General features: G+C 40.9%; 1 protein-coding gene across 10 annotated transcripts; it reads left to right on the top strand.

The window, feature by feature from the left end:
• Nucleotides 1-763: 763 nt before the first annotated feature.
• LOC108878465 (AP2-associated protein kinase 1) lies at nucleotides 764-23,965 on the top strand. Of its 10 annotated transcripts, XM_051075036.1 has the most exons (21): nucleotides 764-1,642; nucleotides 5,509-5,627; nucleotides 6,276-6,384; nucleotides 6,879-7,021; nucleotides 7,173-7,294; nucleotides 7,370-7,451; nucleotides 7,607-7,739; nucleotides 7,879-7,982; nucleotides 8,437-8,516; nucleotides 8,595-8,758; nucleotides 9,218-9,408; nucleotides 10,495-10,710; nucleotides 11,172-11,359; nucleotides 11,653-11,846; nucleotides 11,950-12,018; nucleotides 14,489-14,593; nucleotides 14,839-14,940; nucleotides 15,548-15,718; nucleotides 16,094-16,183; nucleotides 16,756-16,853; nucleotides 21,234-21,358. In XM_051075036.1, the coding sequence occupies exons 1-20, from the start codon at nucleotides 1,483-1,485 to the stop codon at nucleotides 16,848-16,850; spliced, it is 2,637 nt and encodes an 878-aa protein (XP_050930993.1). In that variant the 5' UTR covers nucleotides 764-1,482; the 3' UTR covers nucleotides 16,851-16,853; nucleotides 21,234-21,358. The 10 variants fall into 10 exon arrangements, with proteins under 10 accessions (XP_050930993.1, XP_050930994.1, XP_018524715.1 ...); XM_051075037.1 differs by lacking the exon at nucleotides 16,094-16,183; XM_018669199.2 differs by lacking the exon at nucleotides 16,756-16,853 and having other exon boundaries at nucleotides 765-1,642; nucleotides 21,234-23,965.
• The last annotated feature ends 535 nt before the right edge of the window (nucleotides 23,966-24,500 follow it).

Raw genomic sequence — 24,500 nt, 5'->3', positions numbered from 1 at the left:
TAAGACTAAAGATCATCACAGATATTCTGAAGACATGTTACCTGTTGGAGCTGTCAGTGTTCTTTATGCTGTTGTAGTACATTACTCTGACATTGGAATGTTCAGTGTTTCATTGTTCTCAGTGATAATCTTACCTCAGCCTCATCATCCATCCATCCATGTCTCTTCCTCTCAGATGGATCCCTATCAGGTTCAGTGTGACATGGTTCACCTTAAATCCCCTGTCTGTCAGTCATGGAGGGTCTCACCTTTTGCCTTCATGTACTGTACATGTACTGCAGAAGTACAAGGTGTGTAATGTGACAATGAAACGACAAAATATGCTATATTGTATTATTTTTAGCCACACAGGAAAGGGAGTCTTCACAAGTAGATCAGAATTTGTCATCCATTGAATGACTCTTTCTTTTCCTTAACATATCCGATGCCACCCTGTGTACAACAGATAATTAACTTCATATAATCTCCTACATCACTTGCTATGGCCAACATATACATTTTGAACCTTACTACAATTTTAGAAATCTAGTTTATTTAAGTGAATCAGCCACATCAAGAGCGCAAAAAATAATGCACTGCTAAAATATGCTTGTAATTTATATAATTTAGAGATTAGAATTTATCTGTGCTGTACCAGATCAGACTGTTAATTTTAAAGAGTTGGGGACACTTTTGGTTTTCACAGAGGGGACCTGAGCCTTGTGGCTGGAGTAGATTGACAGGAAGTCGTTGTTCATTTGACCAATCACATCACGAGAAGTCAAGCCGAAGGGAGCCCACAGAGAGGAGCTGGAGAGAACTCTTCCCACAACCACCTACTCTGTTTGTAGCTACGTTAGCTCTCTCATTAAGTTACTTTACCAGCCTTGTTGTTAGACCCTGCTGGACGCACTGAAGCAGAGGGGCTCTGTCATTTTCACAGCGACACAGACGGGTAGAGAATTCGGCGAACTAAGTAGCATTTCGGGTGGATGAATGCAGTGGAGATGTGTAATAAACTGCATTGGACACTAAGGACCTACCAGTCTGCCAGTCTATCAACTGACAGCTGTCACCACACCTAGCTGCCCAGCTAGCTGGCTAAGTGAGCTAACGGCTAACAAGTGTTTTTTCGGGCTCATAGCCTGGCTAATTTGGCCAGCCAGCCAGCGCCACTCTCGACTCAGAGTGGAAAGGAGTGACTTCTGCATAAAGGTTATATTTTATTATTTTCTCAGCAATATTTAACTCCGCCTGCTTTTCAAATCATGAGTTAGCCAAGGAGCGTCGGCCAACCGTGTTGGGAATATTTTTGAGGTCCAGCTAGTTAGCTAGCATTTAGCTTGAAGCTAGCTAGCAGCTTTCATTCAATTATTGGAAAACTGCTTAAGCGTTAACAGGAACACCTAAGCGAACAGGGACTGGGTGCATCCAACCATAGTTTTTGTTAGGATACAGATACATTTTTGGACTTGACCGTGTCCTGGATAACAGTAGGAAGCAATGAAGAAATTTTTTGATTCTCGTCGGGAGTTAGTGAGCTCCGGGCCTGGTTCCGGAGCCGGTGGAGGAGGCGCTGGTTCCGGCGGCGGTGGCAGCTTTATCGGACGGGTCTTTACCATTGGAAGATATCAAGTCACCGTCGAGGAAATTGTGGCAGAAGGTGAGCTATGTGGCTTTCTGTAGTGTGAATTACACACTTGTAACACAACCACTTTTAACCAGATCCACAAGCACCTGAATTGCACCACATTGTTATGAGGATGGAGAAATAAGTTAAAAAAAAGCGAGTGGGCCTGTTTTGTTGGACTATGGCCCAGCTAGAGCACCAACGTAATGATACACTATCACCTCACCTTTATTAGGTGTTATTGTAATGGTGTGGGACAGGCAGTGGTCATGTTTCTTAGTACAAGGCTATAACAGTTATACTATCAGTTGTGACCAGCCCAGGCAGCTCTTTTGATGTTTATTTACTTGCCAGGTAGCTTTGCTCCAGTCAGACTTTTCTTTTGTTGCCTGAGCTTGCTCACTTCTGTGCAGTGAGAGGAGAAAAAATGTTTCAAGGCTGTAAATTCAAATTTGGGAGGGGTTATTTTATAAAGCTGTCAGTTGTCCAGATTGTCTTCTCCTTGCACTACTTAACTCTTTACTGCAAGGCTGGGAGGGACATGGTATAACTGGATTTTCTACTGTGTTGTAAAACGACCAATGTCAAGCTGAGTCATCTGTCCTGATATTGACAGAAGGAGTGACAAATCACAAATATAGATTCAAGACATTTGCATGAACATTTTGTTGTTTTTTGGAAGGTGGGTTATTAGGGTTTATGGTTAGATAAAATATTACCTCCTGACAAAGCGGGTCTATAACACCAAACTTTGTAACATACTACAAGATTCTGGACATCTCCATGTAAAAACCATCTTACATCTTGATTAACTGCAGGGGAATGCAAATTCAAGGGTGAGAAATGTTTTGTTGGAAACTGGTCTTAACTTTTAAGGTAGTTGGTACCAGAACAGGGTTAATCAGGCTTTGTGATGGGGTAACAGGTGTTCCATTGGCATTTGTCTTTGCAACGAGAGTCTGCCATGCTCTGTTAGCTAAGAGCGCCTGTTACTAAAAAATGGATGAATGAAGACTGATTAATTCATCAGTACTATAGATGGCTGCCATCTGTTTGGTCACACCGTGGCTTTATGAATGGGCTAAACTTCTAACCTCAGCCCTACCCTGAACTGAGAAACTTTTAATGGAGTTTGTTCATTTCTGTGAGTGAGGAGATGGTGTAGTTTTCTTATCAGCTCTGGAAAAACTTTGGCCTTGATGCAGCCATTCACTTGAGAGAGGCACCATTCAGATTGGGTGCTGTTTGGCCTCACAAACAGGATTTTGCATAGACAGTACAAATTAATAATTTCCCCAAGATTCAAAATCTTACACAAAATGCTAGTTGGAGTGTTTTTCTGCAGATAGTATTTTCTTGCTCCGGCTGTGGACATACTGCTTGCAATGTGACTCCCCCCACCCCCTCAGTGTCACTAGACCTATTTACTCAGATGGTTTTGGTTGTAGTCTGGCCTCTCAGTTTCTGTTAGCTTGCTGCTCCATTTGGAAATGTGTTTTTTTTTCTTTCTCTCTGTCTATTCCCTTTGTTGTCATTATTGAACTTCATTGTCTGTAGCTGCAATAAATACACTTTTCACAGTATACAGACGAAAGCGTACTGGCCAGTGTGGCTTAAGACCCTGAGGTACATACTTGGAATCATATAATTTCTGTAGTTCTTATTTGAGACATTTGGTTTTAAGAGAGATGTCTGTGATTTCTTCCCAGCCAGTTGTCTCAGGATTCTCTTACACATTGTTCTCTGTTTTTTCTGTCGACAAAACGTGTTTTCTTTTATCCGTGTAGAATTACTGCTGGTAACATTAACCCTATTCTGGTGATGCATTTAACATGTTTCATTGTAACAGAGAATGTATCCCCAGTTCCTGCTTTTAGACTCCATAACACGTGCTTCAGTGAGTCATTCCTTCATTTGTAAACCAAAATATTCCAGTTGTCTAAGCAAAAACTGTCTTTAACAAAGACTCATCCATCCATGCAAATTTTTTCAACAGTAGATCTGAGGTGCTGATGTTTCTTGCTGTCATTACAGTGTCGTGTAACCTTGTAGAGAGCATGTTTGTTGAGAGCATAGTAGCATTGCAGACATCTAAAACGTAGAGGGTAGTTATGCAAGTTCAATTACACTAATGCCAAATTATGAGTGAACACTATAACCATTCACTGCACTGCCTAAAGGTGTATTTTTGTGTGCATTTGCTTGAGCGTGTATGCATAAGCTAGAGTGCTATAATCCTGACAGTCAGTTACGTCAAGGGGCAGCGGCTATTTGTAGCTGTACTTACAGTTGTTTGGTTGCACTGTCTGCTGAGATTGTAGACCACTGCTAAATGTTGCTTAAGAAGGCTGCTAATCCTTCTCATTTCTTACAGGCATCTCAGATTAGACTGTGCGAGACAACAGGGGTTCAGCTGTCTGAACTCACATGGACCACACATACACACTCACACACACATTCAGGCCTGTGTGTCATTCTCATGAAGTGTGTTTCTCTCTGCTCTGTATTCAGATTCAGAGTCTCATTTAGTTTTATGTTGTCTGAATCCCGCTTCTCAAACACGTTGCTTCTCTGTGTCTTGATGACACTAATTACTCAGCCAACCAGTGCTCTGCCAGTACCATGTCTATTGGTGCAGCACTGGGTTGCAGATTTTTGCACTTCATTGTAAAATTTCTAATCATTGAATTTATAGTTGATGACATCAGTGAAATTATTATCCCCCATGGTGACCTAGCTCCACCCTGCCACTGACAGGACAGAGTGATGAAACACACATCATTTCAAATAGGTCTTATTGTATTTATTGGCCCATTTTAGGCAAGCCCGTTAAAAATAATTAATGTTGCTGACTCCCAGTCTCTTTTTGTACTTCATTCATTTCTTTAATAATAATACAGCTCACACGGTAGTAACCCAAGGCTGTTCTTATCAAACGTCAACCCGACAGATCACATGGAACTGTCCTTGGCTTAGTAATGCCAGCTGGATGAGTCAGCCCAGTGCATGGAATTAACACAAGCTGTGAGAGAAAAAAAAAACTGTGAACAGAAGAGCTGCAGTAACAACAAAATTCAGGTCTGTACAGTGAAAGCTACTAGATGCTGTGGAAACAAAATTTAGGTAGAGCCAAATGAAAGCTGAGGCAAGTTTAAATCTACAAGCCAATGCAGATAAAGACCAGCTGCCTGCCCTTCAATGCAGTGAAGCCAAAACGGTTTTATTTTCAAATACAGGACTTTTACTTTGCAATTTACAGAAATATAAATGCATATCTGTTGAAATATACATTTACTCTATTCATCTGTGAGGATGTTGGTGGTTTCAGTTACCATGGATGGACACAACCATCTTGTGGTTTTTCTTTTGCGTCAGCATCACTGTGACCAAAGGTGGGATGATGAATTCTCTCACTTCCTGTATCCTGTGTCAGTTTTGTCTACTTCTTCCATCCTTCCCCTCAGCACAACTGCTGACTCACATGGTGCTGTTTCAAGCTCCACTTACCAGTTTGCCAGTTAACCTTGCACTGCATGTATAGAAGTACCTCTTTCCTTATCTAATGACTATGATAACATAAAATACATACATACATACATATGTTAGTTTATCAGAGGCCAATGCCATTACTCCCATCAGTTCGCCTCAGCTGCTAGTATTAAGAGATGTCTGATCAGGGTCACAGCACAGCTGAGACACATTTGGCTTGAATAGGCTTTCAGAAAAGATAAATTATAGTATATCATGTTGCTGTAAGAATCACTTAAACTGACCTACAATACTTGTTTAAGAGTCTTCCTTGATTGGATTACAGAATTATTAATATTTTGTTGATTTTGAACTTTTGAAATCTGTGTTCATCCTCTCTTCTTGTCTTCTCTATCTCTACTGTTTTGTAGGAGGTTTTGCAATAGTTTTTTTGGTGCGGACTCATCAGGGTGTACGTTGTGCACTAAAAAGGATGTATGTCAACAATGAACATGATCTACAGATCTGCAAACTTGAGATCCAGATTATGGTGAGTAATATATTGCAATAAAGCACCGCTGAGTGCAGCTAACTGGAGTGGACTGTGTTATTGTGCGTCAGTGTTGAAATAAATGGAATCCGGTGCATCGGGGAAACATTACTGTAACATACCTTACCACACACAGGGAAACATGGAATTGGCATTCAAATATTTACTTTGGTTTTCTGAACTTTTTGGTCTTAAAAAGACTCACTCTGAATGCTATATGCTATGTGCTTAAAGTACAAACTCTGAAAATTATCTGAAAATACTCTTTGACCCAGGAAGAATGATGGTAGCAGAAGGCAGTTTAAGTAATTAATTCCCTTGTAACGCATGGAATTCTGCTGAAAATATTGAAATGTCCATCTAAACTCCCTTGCACGTCCATTTCCTAACTGGAGTCCCCACTGTAAATTAAACTAACCAGTTCCTGCAGCCACACCCTGGATGGCATGACTATTACTGGATGGTTATCATCATTACTTCCAGACCAGGCACAGAATCAGAAGGTCTACAGATAAAAATAGACTGAATAATTAAAAACATGGATGTATGTTGTAATTTTCCAAGTCAAATGTTTTCAGACTGTAAAATTTACAAAAACTGTATCTCCATTGTTTGTCATTGTTTCTCTGTCTGTATTTGTTTACACAGAGGGACCTAGTGGGCAACAAAAACATAGTTGGTTTCCTGGACTCCAGCATAACTGCAGTTGGAGCTGGCGATGTGTGGGAAGTCCTAATCTTAATGGACTTCTGTCGAGGTAAATTGGCCCCACCCCCCTGTGCTTTTCTGTCTCTGTTGAATTCAAAGCTCCATCACCCTCAGCTTCACTCAGCTGATAGCTGCTTTGGTCAATAGGACTTCTGTGTCAGTCAATACATAATTGAGTGGTGTTAGTTCAGATATTACACTGTGTTGCAGCATCTATAGAGTAAAGTTAACATAAACAAAACTCTGTGAAACAGTTTGGCTAACCTCTTTCGGAAGTACCATGTGAAAAAACAAAAAGGTAAAAAACTGTTAGATAAATGTAAGCTTTTGTGTTTATACAAGGTTGACAAGTCATTTTAGCCCTTGTTATAACCTCCATACAGGAAGTCACTGTTTACCTCACAGATTCAAGTCTCTCAGAAATTGTAAAAGAAGTAGTTTAAGTTTTAAACACAAGTTATTTGTAAAAATACAAAAAAACTAGCGATCAGCTTAGTGATCACCTATTTATAAACCCTTAGCTGACCTGTTTGTTTCATGTAGGTGGGCAGGTGGTTAACCTAATGAACCAGCGGCTACAGACAGGCTTCACTGAACCCGAGGTGTTACAGATCTTTTGTGACACATGTGAGGCGGTCGCTCGTCTGCATCAGTGCAAAACTCCAATTATACATCGAGATCTTAAGGCAAGTCTTAATTCATTTCCCAGAATTAACACGGTACTGTTACTACTGCAAAAGCTAGGTAACTAGCTAACTATGTGGAACTAATTTATTGTGACATCGTTGTTCATGTACTGTCAGTTTTGACGGGTCTCATCTTGTCTTCCTCATGCAGGTAGAAAATATTCTTCTGCACGACCGGGGACACTACGTGCTCTGTGACTTTGGAAGTGCTACCAACCGCTTCCAAAACCCTCAGACAGAGGGGGTGCCAGTTGTGGAGGAGGAAATCAAAAAGTATGTTTTTCTTTATATCTTGTGTCCTTTCTCTAACTAAAGTTCAGAAGCTCACCGGTCATCTCTTAACACCAGGTACACGACTCTGTCATACCGTGCTCCAGAAATGGTCAACCTCTACGGTGGAAAGATCATCACAACAAAGGCTGACATTTGGGTGAGAGTGACTGTGCTCATTATCACTATACTGTATTAAGATGACCATATGATCACACTAATTCACTGTGATAATGATATGTGCATTAGTAAATAGTGACGTGCTGATATAGACTCATATTTACATAAAGAGTGTTCATTCTCTTGTCTGTATAGGCCATGGGTTGTTTACTCTATAAACTGTGCTACTTCACACTTCCTTTTGGGGAGAGCCAAGTGGCTATCTGTGATGGCAGCTTCACAATCCCAGACAACTCCCGCTACTCCCAGGACATGCACTGTCTCATTAGTGAGTAACCTTGTTTGTCAGATAATAGTCATTGTCCTACTTACTGAGTGTGCATCCTGTATATGTGCGGTTAACTTTGAAGATGAATTTTCATGTTTCTGACTCAAAAGAAACATCACTTTGTTCATTGACTTCTCAGGATACATGCTGGAACCTGACCCAGATAAGAGACCAGACATCTACCAAGTATCTTACTTTGCCTTTAAACTGGCTCGACGAGAGTGTCCAATCCCAAATGTACATGTAAGTCAGCATGGCAAGAGGAATGGCAGGAATTTGAAATGAGTATATACTTTATGGTTAATGTTAAATATTAACATGTGAGTCCACTTCTTTTTCTCTCATAATTCAGATCTTGTCATGTATCTTGTGTACAATGGTTTCAGTTGTCTCCTTGCTTTCCAAAAAAACAATGATATTAGAGAGAAGCTATGCTTCCAAGCTTGTGCCATCTGGCTGACCTCCGTTCTTCATGCCCTTTTCTAATGTCTTTACAAAGTGGCTCTGCACTGGAACATCTGATTCAGCCAAATTCCAGACTACACGCTTAAGTGTTATTAAAGTAGCCAATTGCTTTGCATTCATGGAAGCAACAAATCCATACTAGAGTGTAGCAGTGACTCTGTGAAATATTTTCTTAGTACCTCCCTGAGATTTTATTCTCTTTAACAAATTTGAAATCCTCTTACTGTTGTAGAATTCGCCCATTCCTGCAAAACTTCCTGAGCCTATCAGAGCCAGTGAAGCTGTGGCCAAAAAGAGTCAAACCAAAGCCAGGTGAGTGGCAAGCAAAGCATTTGAGTGTTATAAGACACTTTGATTTTACTCATCAGTTCTCTCTTTTCCATCCATCAGGCTTACAGACCCGATTCCTACCACAGAAACCTCAATTGCACCTCGACAAAGGCCTAAGGCTGGCCAGGCTCAGCCCCAGCCGATATCAGGCATTCTACCCATCCAGCCAACTCTCACCCCACGCAAGAGACCCAATGTGGCTGCTGGAGCATCCCAGGCCATAGGTACAAGTAGCTCTGTAATATCTCAATATGTCTATGTTAACACACAGTGTGACAGTTATACTGTAATAATATACTGTATAATAAATTCAAAGGGACATGCTCTATTGGACTTAATGAACTCTTTAAGAATTTGTCTGTATTCCCAGTGGTTCAATTAGCACTTTCTTAAAAGGCTTTTAATCGTCTTTTTTTTTTTTTTTTGAGCCCTCTGGCACTTTGTCAGGACCATCCATCCGTGGCCCACTTATGAAGACAGAAAAGACAGTGGCCTGATACATTAATTACAGTAGCATGGTCCCATACAGGGCAGTACAAAAATACTATTGAAGAGCTACCAAAAACTTTTATTTGTTGATTTATATTTATTTGGAGGGTCCTTTTTGACATTCAAAGAAACATATAATCACACAAATATAGAATATAATTTTGATGTGATAAATGATTTTGTCTCCCTTCCAGGTGTTGGTATCAGTGTCCCACCTCCAGTTGCAGCTGCTGTCCAACCTGCTCAACAGGCTCCCACTGCACAGGCTGCACCGCAGCCAGCTCAGACAGCAAACATGCAGCCACAGGCTACACCACAGCATCACCAGCTCCTCATGAAGCAGCAGCAAGCTTCAGCCTTCTTAAGCCCACAGAGTAACCAGCAGGTAGGCATACTTGAGATCAAGAATGGAAATACGGTTTAGCTGCATTGTGTGCATTTAACTCTCAGCCAGGAACACTGACAGATGGTGTATTGTAATTCTGTGTACATGTTATGAGACATTTTCAGGCATAACAATTTTCAAGCCAACAGAAATGTTTGGAGCTAACTTGTGGAATAAATGTTCCTTTATTCGCAGAATATTTCTGCTTCCTTCAGCACAGTCATGCTTGATTTTCCACCACATCTCTGGAAACATTAGACCGATTACAAATTAGACCGATAACCAATTAAAAAGAGATGGGTTGGCTTGTGATGTGATTTTTTGCAAAATATTTGCAGGTAGAGTACATGAGTCCATATGCTATTGTAAGAAAAGTTCTTACATCTGAAAGGCCCTCTGTGTTGACCTGTGTAATTGACCATTTTCAAAAGGGAAGGTACTTGTGGTGCATGGGGACACTGGGATAGCAGGTGTCACCAGTGTATTTATTGTAATTAGCAGTACAGCCACTGTTTGGATTACCAGTTGTTCAGCTACTCTTGCTTCAATTCACAATCGCTATCAATGCAATAACACACACAATGTGATACCACACACAAACCGATGTGTTTAGCTGGTAATGAGCCATAATCTAAAACCACTCAAACACATTTGGCACATTTGTTTTACCATGCCTTATCTTTTTTTGTTTGATGTTTTCAATGTAAGTCTTAAATTACCCATTCAAGTTTCCATGAATATTACGGTTGGTACTTTTTTTTTTTTTTTTTTTTTTTTTTTTGCCTGTTCCTGATTTAGAGTGTGTTTTTAGAAAATCTGCTGCTAGGTTCAGTGAAGTTAAAATTTAACATGAATTCTATTGATCACTGGTGTATTTTGCTGAACAAACTCATACATTTAGAGAGCTCTGGACCTTAAGAGCCTTTCAATTTCTCGTCTCACCCTCCTATGTCTCCTATTTCTCTCTCTATTTAACTCTGCTGTGTTTGTCAAAGAGCAATACATTATGACAAAAATGTATCTAAACTGGGCCGAAATGTGAAACTGAGCCTTCCTCATGATTGGCTGTGTGGTATTCCTATGTAGCATCAACAGGTACAGAGTCTCCATCACCAACAGCAGCAACAACAAACAGCATCTCAGGCGTCTACCCTGCTGCAGTCCAAAGCTAAACCTGTTCCTCCAGTTGTTACCCTGCAACTGCAGTACCAACAGCAGCAGCAAATAGTACATGAAACAGCAGCTCCCCATCTCATGCCCATCCCTGAGTCTGCAGTCATTGGTCCTGCAGCTGACCAAGAGGTCGTGGTAACATCCTACTCCTGCTGCCGTCTGCTGCTCTTTGGGTTGGGGCTGATTAACTTATCTCTAACGAATCACATCCAGATTTTTACTCTTTTCTTAGCAGGAGTGGTCTCAGAATACGATAGAGCATTGTAGTGTTAATGCTGTGTAGCTAGAAATGCCTCCTTTAATATGTGTTAGAAAAATGCCATTGCATTGGAACATAGACTTTGTAAAATCATGTTTTAACTAAATTATGTCTTTCTCCACTCTCACACTGCTTCTGTCATATTCCTACTGTATTGTGTATATGTATACATTTATAGTCTTCATCTTCAGATTCTCTTTTCCAGCTGATTATCTTTGATCTTATATTTGTGGGTCTGATTTGTTTCTTTTGTATGCACTAAACAGACATTCTGCTTGTTAGTATAAATTTTTCCTAATCTCCAATTAGCATCTTTATCTTCTCATTACAGGCGGCTGGCCGAGGAATTCACAAAGTCGGCTCCTTGACACCTCCCTCGTCGCCAAAGACCGCTCCTAAGAGTGGCCACAGACGCATCCTGAGCGATGTCACCCACAGTGCCGTGTTTGGGGTTCCAGTCAGCAAGTCCACCCAGCTACTTCAGGCAGCCGCAGCTGAGGCCAGCCTCAACAAGTCCAAGTGAGCAGAATTAACTCCCTTCAGTGATCTGAGGATGAACTGTCCTTTCATGGCACTGAGTGATCTCAGAGGGCCAATAGACAGTCCATTCATATGACAGAACCCTGAAGGAGGATAAACGACCCTTTTACATCTCAGAGAATCCTGCTTAAGAAGAGTCACTTAATTCAGTCTGTAAATAACTCTGCTCACTCACTCTTATTTGCATACATCAGTAGGCCAGAGTCCATCCATGATCAAATTTCACTGTGCACTCTTGCCCTCGTTTATGTTTACACCTCTTTGCACTGCAGATCGGCCAGCACTACTCCCTCTGGCTCCCCCTGCTCATCTCAGCAGAGTGTGTATCATCCAGGTGATGGCAACACCCCATCAGCCCTCACTGCACCCAGCACTCAGCCCAGCTGGAACCCCTTTGGGGATGATAATTTCTCCAAGCTAACAGCAGAGGAGCTGCTGAACAAAGACTTTGCAAAGCTAGCTGAGAGTAAGTTCAACTTGTCCATCATTCACTTGCATATACCTGCCACAACTTAGAGACAATTGTTCTGTAGTCTAAAAATAATTGTCTGTTGTTTGTTTGTGAACAGCTGCTGCACCAGGGGAGAAGATCACAGGCTCCAGTGAAAATCTTATTCCAGGGCTCAATGCTTTTCCAGGTAAGGCTTTGCTTAATTCTTCTCAGTATGCTGTCTCATGGCTTTACATACTACATGTCCCAGGAGGCCTCTCTTTGATTGATATATCCATCATCAAGTGGATGTTTCTCTAAATATCCAGTTATGTGTGTTGCTGTCCTCTTGAGAAAGTAAAAGTTAGCTTCTCTATACCCTAGCCCTACCCATTTTCTTCTTCCACTGTTCATGCTCTCACATTCCTTCACTTGTTCTTTTCCATCTTTATTCACTGTGCAATGTTAAGCTGAAAGATCTGCAGACATCATGTGTGCAGGTTCAGCGTTGTTGACTGTCCCGGAGCCTTTTAATACCCTCTCTCTCTCTGACACCACAGGTAATTTTCTTGCCAGAACATGACACAATATGAGCCATGACTTTGATTCTCTCAGGCCACGGGCTCCCAGATAAATATATTCCTCGAGCTTACAGGTCATTTTTGTATTTACTGAGGTAGTTTCCTGGATATCACACTTCTCAGAGGTTAGTTTATAAGTGCTAGTTTTGTGGTTGAGATTTGTACACTGTCCTATCTTGTTGACATAGCAAGCAGCCTCACAGTGGCTCCTTGTCAGCTTCCATGAATAGAGACCATAGCTACAGCTAGATGGCATCTCATTTGCAGATCTGTGCTATTGCTGTTGCCTGGTAACGCAAAGGACAGATTCTCCTTTGTTAATTGGATTGCCTTACTGCTAGAGGAGCCTGCTTACCAGTACCGCTGAGAACAAGAGAAAGTTAAGCACACTGTCTTGTTAAAATGATCACCCATTCTTTTATGTTCTCCTCAGTTTAAGCCTCAGCTCTTTTTGGAAGTGCATGCTTTTTAGCTGTGTAACCTCCTTTGTGTAGTTGCTGTTTTAAGGCCTGAACTGACAGGATAAAAATGTTGAGGGTGTTACATATTCAGGGTGTGGTTAATCTTCTCTACCCAGCCTAAGCTGTCTCTTGACTCTCTGTCACTCATTCAAATAGAATGCACACAAGCAAACACAGAGACAGAGAGAGCACCATCTGAGTGGCATTTAGAAAGAGAATAGGTTTAATCGATTAAAAAAATATATTGTATTTAAATCATTTTTTATATCACATGTGTTCCCTATTGACTTTACTGGCAGAATTAGCTTTGTGACTTAGGATTTGTAAAAAGCTTTTCATCAGTGTTGGCTTCTTTCCTATAGTGAAGGGGGCAAAAGGTCACATCTGCTGTGCCATTTTCTGAGCCAACACATTCTTTGTCTAAGACCCCCACCCCATTTTGCCCCATAGCAATTTCCTGTAAGTATGAGCTTCAGTAAAAAGTCAGTAATTTGTCATTTCATGCATGGACTGTATTTCAACTTAATCAAATCAGTCATGAATGTACTAATTTCAAAGTCTTAAGTTTTGCCTATTATGAAGATTTTCGCACGCAAGGAAAAACCCAACTTAGTAAAGATGCTCATTTGTTTGCACTGGTCCAAAAATGAGCTGAGAGAGTTGGCATGTGGACATTCTAGTCTACTGCAGTGGAGCAGTCTGTATCCACTGTCAAGACTAGAGATTGACCGATATGTTTTTTTCAGGGCCAATACCGATACCTATTATTAGTAGTCAAGGAGGCTGATAACAATATTTGGAGCCAATATTCATTTGCAGTAAAAATATGCAGTGAAAATATTGGCAATAAAAATTTTGAATAATACAAACCAATGTAACCAATCAGATGGTGCTGTGGGTGGGACAATGTTGGAGACAGAGTAGTGACTGCAGACAGAGAGGCACGGCTGCATCAGAGCCAAAATAACCCAGTTTTAAATTGATCTGTTATCGGCCGTCAGATTTGATATGCGTCAAAATGCCAAATATCTGCGCTGATAATCGGCCTGGCGGTCGGTCTATCCCTAGTCGAGACACTCACTGTCTGCTGTGGCTTGTTTATATGATTAAATGTTTGCTTTTTGTAGTTTGTAAATTCATAGGATGAAAAGAAATCTGTTTTTGTTTGGTTCATGGAGTTTTGCCATTTGAATCATGGAATTTAATTCCACTAATCATCTAGAAGTGTGGTGGGGAGAACTAAGTAAACTAACACATCATACAATAATTTTATCACAGTATTACAGCTTTATCAACTCTGCAAGCAACCTGATTTTCAAGTCATGGGAGAATGTAAGATTACCTTGAAATGTTGACATGATTGTCATCATCCACTCATCATCCTGTCATGGTTTTTTGCCTTCTGAACATATTTTATCCCTAAAAATGTGGGCAACTTGATGTCTACTATATATTACTTAACTGTAACCATCCTCATTGATTTTGGCTACATGCCATATTTTCCGACATTACTGCAGTTTCATATTTCTACTGCTTGTTTTTATTTGTATGCTAAATCCTCCCTCATCGCCTTTTTCTCTCCCTTGCCATTTGCCTATTTACCTCTCTCCATCCTCTCTCTCTGGCTCGCTCACAGAGAAGCTGATTGAGGGACTGAAGTCCCCTGAAATTTCTCTGCTCCTCCCTGACCTCTTAACCCTGGCTGACCCCTTCCATAGTTCTGCAGAGAGCTCTACCAATGGTACCTGCTCTGTTCTTGTCCCCTGCCTTGCTCTAGAATTCTCCATCTGCTCTGTATGTGTCCTCCTGCCTTCCTTCTCCTCTTTCACTCACATGGCCATGAAGTCAGAAAGACCCACTGGGAAAATGAGTAGAGAACGCCCTAATCAGTTTTATCCCTACTGAGGCAGTCTATTTTCTTTTAATCATTACTAACAATTTCTTTGTATTATTGCTTTGTTTTCCCCACTTGATGTCTTTATGTAGCAAAGGCAGAGGTGTGTGTGGATTCACTGATTCCTGGTTTGGAAGCCCCCCAGGCCCAGCGACATTCAGCCCAGCCAGAGCTCATCCCTGCCAGCTTGCCAGGTTAGCATCCTGGGCCACAGAATAGGAAATCTTAACATAATTCTTTGCAGCATTTTCACCCAAGAATAATTGTCTCCAGTTGTGACCCCGTTCCCCTTGTCACCCGCTGATTTTCTCTTGGCCCAAGGTTTTTACTGAGACTTTGCTTTTGATGTGGAAAGCACAAAGACAAATCATTTTGATCTGTGGCTCTTTCTAAATGGCAGCTAACTTCAGTGACTTGAGCAGTTGCTTTAGTTAAGCATAGTAATATGAGGTTTTCTACAGTGTGAAGCAGTCTATTTAGTGAAAACTTTGAACAGATTTTTCATTATCAATATTAATCTTGCCCAAAATCCACCCACAGTCCACATTCTTCTGTAATCATCAGCATTAGCTGTAGAGAACATGAAGGTTTTGGACTTGCAGCTACTGCCCCTGACTTTGCAGCTTTTTTTCTATGAGATTTGCACCAAGACTTTCTTTTGATGCTGAAGATTATATGCGCTCAGATATCAAACAGTGAACTGTCTTACTAACAAAATGCATTTGCCACTGCTCCTTTAGCTAGCAATCTTATTTTTATTGTAACCCCTTGTCTCTATGGCTTTGCTTTATCCTGTCTCAGACTCTCTCACTGGTGAGGACTCTCTGCTGGGTTGCGATCTGTTATCTCATACTTCCCCTCACGGAAACCAGTCTGTCTCTGCTCTGCCCTCCTCCTCCTGCTCCTCTGCTCCTCCTGGCTCCGGCTCTGGATCCTGTCTGGAGGAGCTGCCGCCTGGTCAGACAGCTTCTGGTAAGACCTCCCGCTTGCAGCACCCCTCAGCTAGCCCTATGTCTGCCAGGGGATTTGGCCTGTGAAACTATTGCAGACCACAGTTCATTCCCAAAACAGGAGGGCATGTCAAAAACAGAAAACACAGAAAACAAAAACCTACACATGTGAAACAGAAATTGAAGTAGACACATTAAGTGCCAGCTTCAACAGACCCTTGACTCATTTGTATAAGAGCCAAAAGCCACCTAAAATGCATGGCTTAAATACTGTGACTGCCCTGGCTCCATCTATTTTTAATCTACTTGCATCCTCCTTTCTTTTTGCTCTTTTCTTTGGCTGAGTTAACTTCTTTCCCCCTCCATCATTCCTTCACTTCCTCTTCCTTCACCGCAGACTCTGCTTTCCTCATGTCGTGTGGGGAGAAGGGCAATGACGACGAGTTTGATCCTATTCCTGTGCTCATCTCCAAAAACTCAAATCAAGGTAAGGTTAACGGAATCCCGAGATGAGCACTCACACCTCCCGAAGCCCAGACTGTGAGCCACAAAGATGAATGACTTAGCCCCCAATTCAGTAACCATAGCCTGTTCCTGTGACTACTGATGTGAGAAGTCTTGTATGGGTGTGCTTGTCACATTAAGGCTTTCTATCCCATCAAGCTCTCACATTAGTCATCTTTCTCTCCTTTGTTACTGATGTTATACTGCCAGTGCTTCTCCGCCTTGCAGGTGTTTGGCTCTTGTAGTTTATCTTGAAAGTCTGCTCCTGTTAGAATGGCATTCCCTTACTCTCCCCCCTGTAATGATGCAGCTGTATAACAATAATCCCAGCTCACTCTCTGCCTGTTTCTCTTTCTCTCTCTGCCCCCATTCATGCATCTCTCTGCTCTGCCATCCTTTCCCCTCATCCCCATTAACTCCTCGCTCTTAATTTCTCCATACAACTTCTGTTAATATTACTTATTCTTTTGCTTGTCTTTCACAATCTCCCTCGACTCTTCCATGTCCATCTCTGTCTCTGTCTCTCTCTCTCTCTCTGTTTCTGGCACGTTTCAGGTGGTCACTCGCGCAGCAACAGTGGCAGTTCAGAGTCCAGCATCCCCAACTTGGCCCGCTCCCTTCTGCTGGTGGATCAGCTCATCGACCTCTAGAGGGTGTGGGAGAGGTCGAAGGGGCAGTGTGCAATCCTAACAAAGGGACAGGGGGAGGGTTGGGGAATAGAGATGGGGAAGCAGAGGCACTTAATGTAGCACCTTATGAAGTGAAACAGAGGAGCCAGCATAGATCGGTTCAGTGGAACCTTTCTCTTTATGTGCCTCCTTGGCCTCAACTCCATCTCTAGTTGCCTGATACGCTGGTTTCATGTATCTCTGCTGGCTGTTGACATTCCCACGCTGGTAAAAATCTTTTCATTAATGCCTGAGCATATCGTCTGCTTCTGTCCCGGCTACACCATGGCCTTGCTCATGCTTTCCTCATACTTGCATTAATATCCCTCATTGAGTGCACTGCCACGGTGATCAACTGTCATCATATGCACATGTTAAAATGCTTGATCACAGCTGCATTGTGCTTACTTTGTGTACTTGTTCAGGGTCGAAGCTTTATTTAAACAAGCCACCGTCAGGCACACTCATTTGTGTCAGGGGTCTGACTAAAGAGTGAGGACTGAAAATGTTGTAGACCTCCTGGATAAATTGATGCACTTTCCTATGAAAGCTTTGAACTACACTTTTGACCAAACAAAGACACACCCTAAGTGAACCGCTGATATCCCTTTTCCACCAACATGGAGCATGTTCCATTCTGGTTCTAACATCTAATTTTGAACCGTAGGTCAAAAATAAATTGCATACTTAATGGAACTGGTTCAAGAACCAGAGCTAATTTGGTGGAAAAGAGCTGTCAGAGCTGTTTGCACTGATTGAACCAGTTTGTGAACCAGTGAAGGAAAAAAAATGTCAGCTTTGGGCAGCCTGTACGGATTTCTCAAACTGTTGTGGTTTACTGTTGTGCGAGGAGAATAAGACTGCTTTTTTTTCTCCAAATATTTTCCTTGGATATGATCTCAGTGCACACATACAGTCTGCACCATCTTAGGAAGTCAAATCTGTTCAAATCTGTGCTACTTTTCCCATATAGTATACAGTAACCATGTTTTTAACAGCTATTTATCTAAGCTTAGTACATGTATTACACTTCATAAGCTTCATAACTGTATACTGATACCTCTTTCTGGATGTTAAACAGGGTATTATTTCTCCCAAAACTACACCTGTAAGTCTGTCAGTCGTGATGATGTCTTGAAACTCTGAAACTGGTGAAGTCAGTGTTAACGGGGCTGGCCAATTCAGCTCTATTGCCACAGCCAAATGCTTTCACTGTCAGCATTATCTACAACATATAGTAAGACCATTAATGGTATGTGTGTATTTTGTCACATCTTTTTATGTGCAGGGTCATGAACTCATCATCATATCTTTGACCCACTGTCAAGATAAGCACAGCAGAAATAAAAGGGAATGAAATTATTCCATGCCAAAGCTAATGGAAAGATTTTATTATTACAATATATTTGCCATGTATTGGTCTGCTCTCAGGATCAGTGAAGATGACCAGATATTTAGCAGCATACCACTGTTACAGAGAGGGAGGTACAATGTAGATGTCATTGAGTTACTTTGTGTAGATACTGTGCTAACAAACAAGCTTTACATGAAATCCTCCCTCTCCCATTGACATACTCTTAACGTCTTATCCAGCCAGCCCATTCCTACCACATACCTTAGGTCATTCGGCCAATGAGACGTTCATTTCAGCCAGAGGAGATATTCAGAAAAATCCATTATATGTACATAAAATCACTGTTAATTTTTTTCTCATTTTTTGCTCATGTCAAAAGTAAAAGTAGATTTTTTTTAGTGTGTAATATTTAAAGGCATTTCATCTATCATGGTATGATTAAATGTGACTATTATTGATAGTGCTTTAGAATGAATGTATGAAGTAAGTACCATTATAAAATATGTAAAATTTCTAAGGATATATAGATAAGAAAATATTTGTGTATGAAGCTGTATTTAAGAGTGCAAAGATGTTGACCCGGTGTCCAAAGTCCTTCTGTCTTTTCTCTCCATTTACAGTCAAACATTCAGCTAGTGCTTTTGGTTAGATGTTATCATTGAGACATGAAACAAAGTGCTTATGACTTACATGACTGAGTAGTACTATTAGCTCTCTGCTTCTTCACATAGTACCGGTACTTGTAATTTACTGTAAATTACTGGGATATATTTTATCTAACACACAGTAAAACAGAGTTGATGACGGAATTTACTTCCTGATATCTCTGCAGCAACTGTCACCTCTGTCATTTGGCTGATCATCACAAGAAAGGCACATTTGGCTTGCGAACCAGCTGTATCTGTTGTATTGTTACAGTACATGGGATCACAGTAATTACAACTGACTTTGCATTACATCTTTAATGTCAAAATCCCACCAAGTGTTACCTTTCATTCAGGATTTTCTCTAGCCAAGGAAGATCCATTGCACAGGCATAAGTCTCTTTTAAAAGATTCATATCACCTTATGTATGTACATCCAAACAGAAAACTGTATTTCCCCTGATATGCCATCTCTGGTATATGCTTAAAGTTTGGGGTATGAGTAGTTCTCTCCTCCTCCTGCTTGTATAACATATTGTGAAGGTTAGTCACAGACATCGACAACACCAAGAACTGGCATGGGTAAACAGAACTATGCTTTTTTTTTCTCTTTTCATCTAATGTTGTCCAGTTAAGTCATTTGCATTTGTGTGGCTAATCTATGCAATCCTCCAATAACGCTTCATGTTCTTATCAGACACTACAGTGCTGTATCCTGTAGAGTTCTTGCCTTTGCCGTAGAGTTTTTCTTTTGTTGCTGTGTGAAACTAATGTGTACTTACTGTGCTGGTTGGGTTGAAAATGGTGACAGGCATAATAATTACTTTGATTATATCAAAATGTCTGACTTGAATTGGCAGCAGATGGCCATATGTCAAAGCAGGATCATTATCAAGTGTGTACTTCTATTTTTATGAATTATGGTTCAGAAAGAGGGACACTGAATAAAACGCATTAATGTGAATGTAAATGGGTTCTCTTTGGGTTACATTATTTGATTTTTACTCTCAAGAGTAAAGGAGCCAGCAGACTTTATTGACAATCTGAAGATTCTTCAATTCTTCTTGTTTTAATCAGCTGACAGATCATTTTTCCTTCTGGGAGCCAAATTAAATTACAGACACACTTTATGGTATCCAGTAATGCTTTTTCTGTGCAGTGTTATACCATTATGCAGTGTGTACCTTGCACCTTAGAAGCATTTTTACAGCTTTTTGAACAAGCATCATCAGACACTTGTCTGCCCGAGGACTTTGACAGTTGTCCTCTTGAGCTTCTCCTCTGAGATTTAAGGGAAACAATCAGTGTTTTCTAGGATTTTCTCATCATCCCCTCATATCTTAGTTGTTCTATGCATCATGAATGTTGGTAGATGTATTTTAAAATCACATTATTTGCTGTTGTCATGATTCTAGGCCAGAAACTTGGGTAAAGGGCTTTGGGTCCTCGAATTGTGTTCCTGCTCATTAGGTTGTACCACAGCTAGACAGACTGTAGAGTCTAGAGTTGTACAGTGAGAGATTGATAGCTGTTATTCCACATGATTACGTGAACAGTTTCACTGTTGGTTATTGTGATTGGTACTGGCTCTGACCAGTGAGATTATCTGTAGGTAATTTATCAGCCTGATTAACTCTAGCTCAAATCATGTGGAAAAGTGTACAATACTGGAAATGGGTTGTGGACAATTTAAGATGGATGAGTGATAAGGGAAATGAGCTAAAAATTAAACTGGTGTTTTCCTTTAATGGCTGCAACTAACATCTTCCCAAGAGCTGCCAGTTAACAGCTGCTGTCAACACTGCTGAGGTAAGACTGATCTGTCTCTGCTCATCTGTGCAAACCTGTCTGTCTCTAACTACTACTACTTTTACCATGAAGGCTCTTTGTCCTTGTTTCCACAGACCTTCCTACTGACTCCCTCTGAGCTCCCTATACCTCAACACAAACATTCCTAACTAAAAGCAAACTGTTTCCCCTAACATGAGGCACTCCTTCTGAAAGTTGAGGATACAGAGCAGCTGAGCTGAAACCTATTTGTGGAAACAAGGTTATTTGATGTTGTAATAATAGGGCTTGTATTCTTGCTTGTTTCATGTGACTTGTTCAGACTAGAATGTGTCTGTAGAATGTTGGAGTCTTGTGCTGGTTTCTCACTGTTGGGTCGTTCTCCTTGATCAGTGGTTTACAGATCCTAGAGATGATCCATTGGTCATACAGTATGTCGTGTGTGACTGTGATTTGATGGCCTGGCAGATAAACAGACAGTTGGACCTGAGATGGGAGAATTTCTTTTTACTGAAAATATTTTTACTGTCTCTTTTGTTCACCTCTGATTATTTTCTCTGTCTCTGCTTTCCTTTACAGATCTTCAAGGAGAGAGCAATGGCTACTCTGTGCTTGGAGAGGGACAAGAGACTGAACCTCCAGAAGGAGAATCGCAAACAAACGAGGGCTGTGTGCACTCCAGTGATGAAGAGGAGGAGAAAGAAGTCCATAAGGAAGAGCAGCATGATGGGAGAGCCATTGAGAGTCATGTAGCAGTCCATGATTGCACTGGCTCAAGGCCTCTGCTGATGGACTCTGAGGATGAAGAGGACCAAGGACCTCAGTTAGCCCTTCACAGCACAGTACCAACACAACCATCCACTACCTTCCACCAACCTACTCCAAGCACTTTCAGTCAGAATCATTCCCAGCATGCACCCGAGCCAGCAAAGGGGACAGATGTTGCTGCAGATGTCTTCTCAAAAGCCCCATTCCGGATTGTGCAAGAAGACGCCGGCGATGTGTTTGCCAATGCTCCGTTTCCACGAGCCCCCCTTACAGCTCAGCAGCAGCAGCAGCTTGATGTGTTCTCTCAGGCTCCCTTTGGAAAAAGAAAGGAGGTTGCAGGAGCTCAGCCCAAGACCTCCTACCCTCATGCAGGTGGAGTTCATGCTGTAAACCCAGATCAAGATGTGTTGGGACAAGTTCCCCCTCAACCATTCCGCCCTCAAGCCCTGGCCAAATATTCCCGGCACTTTGAGGGACCTGTGCCCCAGCAGCAGCTAGTAGCAGCTCATAGGGTAGTGTCTAATGTGAGCAGGCAAGCCGCTGTGGCATCAGTCCCTGTTGGACCTCTTCACTCATGGACATCAGAAGTGGGCGCTGTAGACCCCTTCGTATCTGCACCCTTTCACCTCAAGGCTCCACAAGAAAAGCCCTGACCACCCCACACTCAAGAGGTCAGGGCAGCAGGTGTCGGTGGCCACTGAATTATGCAAACTAACAGGCATACTGCATGCTGTCACCAGCGCTGCAGCTGGACTGCAGGCCTGCATGAATCGCATTCTCAACTGGCTCCAATTAGATCTGATAGTGCAAGGTCATCTTTACACTTGAATGCTCCATCAGAGTAAGAAAACTGACATCCTTCCCAAACTCCTTAGTCACTTTTCATTTTTCCTATCACATTCTTTTACCTTGTTGAATTGTCCTTAATCCTTTTGGTACGTACATCTACACAAAGACCATATAGTGGTCAAGCATTTGATTGTTTTCTTGCCTACCTCAGTTACTTTTTATGTGAGCGCTAAAACACCACAAAAGTGAGGGAGATTGTCTGAGGCTTTGGCAGATTCATTTCCTGCATATTTGAGCTTTACTGTGAAACTACGATCTGATAATGCCTTGTTCCTCCATTGTATTGGGTCGCAGAAAGGACAGTTTCAGCTTGAATCACAAGATCATAACTTCAGAGAAACCTGAAAGAGTAAAAGACACAGTGGTAGCACTATTATTGAGTGAATTCTACAATTCTACAGTCTCTGAACACTACTGTAAAGGATTTGTGACAATGTTTTGGTGGAATTCATCTGTAACAAGAAATTTGTGAATAGTCTTACAATTGGGCCCTTAAAGTCTAGAGTTTTGGGAGCTGTGGTCTTTATGCTTGACAGTTTATGAAGCAGATGCTGGATAATGATGCATAGACATTTCAAAGATAACATTTGTTGATGTAATTTTTTGTTTTTTCCCAATCCAAAATGTTTGCATTTTTTGTCGTGTATTATCTTTGTGGTCACTGTCCTGTCAGTGTTTTTGCCATGTAATGTACGAACCTTATATAAATGTTAGGCATAGAAAATTCATAATTGTAGTTCCTATGTTATATAGTAGAAGAGTCACTCTTCTTTTTTTCTCCTTCCTTTTACAAGATGATATCTCTGAAGCTTTACACTCTTACAGTACTTCCCTCCCACCACACCAAGGTGCATAAATCACTTTTACCTTTTGTGTCCTAAAAAACTGCTGCATTTACACCATTTTATTGCACTTGCATTCAGCACCAAATACTTGTGTACAATCATGTACAACTTCCGTTTGCTGTCTGCAGTATGCATATGCACCTAGATTTTCATTCAGCATCTTTATCAGTACACATCTCTATAAATTTTAAATGTGTAATAACTGTGACTCACACTTAACAAACAACTGAAGTGAAAACAATGCTTTCCTGCAGTCACACAAATATCTACAGCAAATATGCTTTGCAGTTCCAGTCAGGGATTGTAATAGTAGTATCTTGTAAGTGAAATCTTGAATGGTGACTGATTGATAACATTCCTTTTGAGTTTATTTCCATTGCCATTTGGAAATATTTTATTGTCTTTGTGCTTTGTAAAATCATGGAATGCTTTTTGCTTCCCACCAAGGCACTTTTAAAAAAGGGGATCCGACCTGTTTCAACCCAAAGTTAAATTCATGTATTCCTCTGTTGCAATGTAAAATCTTGTTTTCTTTCTTTTTTTGAAGTATACAATCTTTTTTTTTTTTTTTTTTTTTTTTTTAAGTGCTCACTTTTCCTCACCCAACATGTATACATGAAGGTTGCACATAGTCACTGACACAGAGTCAGGGTTCTCTAAGAATGTGGTTTGGAAGGTTTGATTGTAACACAGCTGTAAAGTTCATTTGCATAGGAAATCCTTTGGAGGATTCAGCAGCTGATGATACTGTTGGACAAAAAAAGCACTCAAAACACTTATGCTGCACAGCCTGCCTTTGAAAACCATGTTGTAAGACATAAACAAAATATTAAATGAATGTAAATCATATTTTGCAGTTTTTGCAATTCTTTATCATCTCTGAAGCATTCATTTGTGGATTTAACTAAGTGTATTTACTCAAGTACCTACCTTAGTACAGTTTTGTGGCACTTATTATGCTAATTTCTAATACGCTACGTTTATCTGACAGCTGACCTGTCTAATTTAGATTTTACTTGAATTCACTTGACCAACTACAACAATGAAGTTATTGTTATGTTAATGCAAACAACAGTAATAATTCTGTATTATAATAAGCTGTAACACTGACAGGGGGCATTTTGCTGCATAATCACAACTTTTGTCCATGAAGTCAGGTCCATGAGGTCTATGAACCTCCCAGGGGAAAAAAAGCTGGTGAGCAGCGAATATCCAGACATGTATTAGCAAAACCAACCAGTTGGTCATACTGTCTTTTCTTCTTGTAGAAGTATATATATATTGCTTTAAAGCACTACCACCAAAGAATGATTTAACTTTGTGTGACCTGCCTCAGACTTTTATATATACTTACACTGATCAGCCACAACATTAAAACCACTGA

The sequence above is a fragment of the Lates calcarifer genome, linkage group LG13, assembly GCF_001640805.2.
Source record: "Lates calcarifer isolate ASB-BC8 linkage group LG13, TLL_Latcal_v3, whole genome shotgun sequence".
In the NCBI taxonomy this organism is placed as follows: Eukaryota; Metazoa; Chordata; class Actinopteri; family Centropomidae; genus Lates; species Lates calcarifer.
Note: the sequence above shows the minus strand (reverse complement) of the source record. Positions and strands in the feature narration are given on the sequence as shown.